The sequence below is a fragment of the Oryza brachyantha genome, chromosome 3, assembly GCF_000231095.2.
Source record: "Oryza brachyantha chromosome 3, ObraRS2, whole genome shotgun sequence".
Classification (NCBI taxonomy): domain Eukaryota; kingdom Viridiplantae; phylum Streptophyta; class Magnoliopsida; order Poales; family Poaceae; genus Oryza; species Oryza brachyantha.
Genome location: NC_023165.2, coordinates 14086082 through 14088781, shown reverse-complemented (window position 1 = coordinate 14088781; position 2700 = coordinate 14086082). Strand labels below are relative to the sequence as shown.

At 57.3% G+C, this 2700-nt stretch overlaps 1 protein-coding gene across 1 annotated transcript; it reads right to left on the bottom strand.

The window, feature by feature from the left end:
- Positions 1-968: 968 nt before the first annotated feature.
- On the bottom strand, positions 969-1817 carry LOC121053926. Its single transcript, XM_040522501.1, has one exon. The coding sequence runs from the start codon at positions 1706-1708 to the stop codon at positions 1223-1225; it is 486 nt and encodes a 161-aa protein (XP_040378435.1). The 5' UTR covers positions 1709-1817; the 3' UTR covers positions 969-1222.
- Between the last annotated feature and the right edge of the window lie 883 nt (positions 1818-2700).

The window sequence follows — 2700 nt, the reverse complement described above, 5'->3', positions numbered from 1 at the left end:
ATAATCCAAGTTTTGCTCAACAATTAAATAATTTCGTTCAACTTTGTAAAAGAATCTTATAGGTGCTCACGTGTATGCTTTACACTTCAAACTTGAAAATCTACTGCACAAGAACAATGGCAATGAAACTTTCCATCCATGGGGTCGGAGATCAATATAAGGCCATGCACAATACTCCTACGTGGCGAGAAGCTCTAGCTTACCACGTAGGAGCTGGTCCACCACGTCAGCGTGCACCGTGCCCCAACAGGGGTGCACGTTACCTTGCAGAGATACGGTGGCTCTACCAAAAGTGAGAGAGAAGAGAGAGAAACCAGGAAGAAAGAGAGAGAAACTGGTGAAGGAACAGAGAGGACTGACGATGCCGACACCGTCCCGACGCCGGTGAGGACCGTCCCCCGACGCCGGCGAGGACCTCCCACGTCTCGACGCCGGCGAGCTTCGCCCGGTCGCCCCCGATGTGCCTTCGCCGCTCGGTGCGCTGCCTTCCTCGATGCGCCGCCGTGGGGACGCGCCGCCGCCCAGATTCATCGTTCCCGACGCGCCGCCACCCAGATCCGCCGTCGTCGCCCGCCCGACGACGGGATCCGCCGCCACCCGCTCGACGCCAGGATCTGCCGCCGTCGCGCCGCCGCCCAAAAACGCTGCTGACGCCCGCCCGACGCCCAGATCTTCCGCCGCCGCACGGGGCGCCACCGACACAACCGCCTCCCTCGATGCGCTGCCGCCCGGATCCGCCGTTGCCGCCCGCCCAACGGCCAAATCCACCGCCGCTCGACGCACCCCCGCCTGCCCGACCCCGGATCTGCCGTCGCCCGCGACGCGCCGCCGACCTCCGCCGTCGGCCACGGCCGCCACCAAGCTCCGGCGACCGGGAGAGAGAAGAGAGAGCTCGAGAGAGGGTCGGTGGGGAGAGAACTCGGGAGAGGGGATAGGGGAGAGAGATAGGAGCAAGAGTTGCCAGGAAAATTAAAAAAAAGTTTTATGGGGCACCTAGAGCATTTGCACTGTGGGGTGTGTATTCTTATTGCAAATGGCTTGTTTAGGGCTTCTCAGGTGGGAGCCTGCATAGTCCATGCCTACTGAATTGTTTTCATTTCTAGATTCTCTCTCTGTACACATATTTTATTATGGTAGCTTTTTTATGAAAGGAAACTACAGTACATCCAAGCACAGAGCTCCGCTGCAATTCCGCCGGCCGCCGGCCGCCGGCGAAGCAAGCTCACTCCAGGAGAGCAGCGAAGCAGCTCCCCGTGCGCGCCAGCGTGACGCCGGCGGTGGCCGCGACGGCGACGGCGTCGGGCACGTCGGCTGCGCCGCCACGCCTGGGGCTGCTCGGCGTGGACCGGACCCTCCTCCCGGGCGGCGGCGGCGAGGAGGACAGCGAGCCGAGGCGCCGCAGGAGCAGCACGCGCACGGCGGCGATGAGGTCCCCGGCGTTCTCCTCGGGCGACGGCGGCGCGGAGGCGCGGCGCGCGCCGCAGACGGCCGCGTGGCGGTCGAGCGCCTCCCCGGGGGTGATGGGCGGGTCGGCGCGGCCCAGCTCCTCGCCGACGGCGTCCCTGCACAGGCCGCAGATCCACCTCCCGCCGTACCGCGCCCGCACCCCGGCCATGTACGGCGCCGTGCACTCCTGCGTGAAGCCACAGCACTCGCACGCCGCCGCCACCACCACCACCGCCTCCTCCTCCTCCTCGTCGTCCTCCATACAAAACGACCAGCTATACCCTCAAGCAGAGCACGGAGAAGGAGGGGTTCGTCGTGGCCGCCGGCGCCGGCGAGGGGTCACCGCCGTGGTGCCCCGCCTCCATTATTATTTTTTTTCGCTTGAGATGTCGTGCGGGGGCGGAGGGGCGCGTCTTTATACGGGAAGGCAGAAAGCGGCCGCGGCCGCCTCTCCCTCGCTCTACGGGCCCCTGGATTTGGTGGTGGGGGCCCACGAGGCTCCAGTGATGGAGTGGGGCCCACGGTTTGGGGGGGTGGAGACGCCAGGTTGGACGGGATAAGCTGGCATTGGATGCCGCGGGGCCTGGCGGGGAGCATCGGCCACGTCAGCGTTGCCATGCCTTTGCTGGTAAGAGCATGTTCACAGGTAGAGCTCACCGTAGGCTCTATCTTAAGCCACGTTAGTAATAAGAGTATATTTTATAATGATATGTATAAAGGTAGAATAAAATATGGTTACTTCTTTAATTTAATAAAATATTTTTATTAAGCTAGTTTCCTTCTCATGTTTTCTTTAATAAATACTAACATGCAACTTTAAGTCGTTGTCATGGATGACAACAGCTTTTCTCTCTCCTTCTCTCTCTTTCATCCACATTACTAAATTTGCTTACGTGACGATTGAGTGAGTCAGCAAATAGACACCTTTGTTTACATGGCGAGCGAAAACAGACGCCTCTTGTTGAACAAACCGATACGTGCCACGGTTAAAGACATTATTTTTTTCAACTAAGGAAACGCATTGAGAATTTTATGTTGGTTATCATCTTGGTTTCCACTTTCCACATAATAATACTCACTCCAGTTATGACAAAATGTTTTTGAATTTTTTTTAACATCGTCACAGGTGCTCAGATGCCTCATATTGTGACATTTTGTGGTTTTAATGTGTTTAAGAAATTTAATTAAATACAGAGTAGATTTTAGAAAGAGAATACACTTTATCACTAGTACTTTTTTGGATTAACAGAATTG

Coding starts and splice junctions, on each gene's coding strand:
- LOC121053926 (XM_040522501.1), bottom strand. CDS start 1,708: ATGGAGGACGACGAGGAGGAGGAGGAGGCGGTGGTGGTGGTGGCGGCG.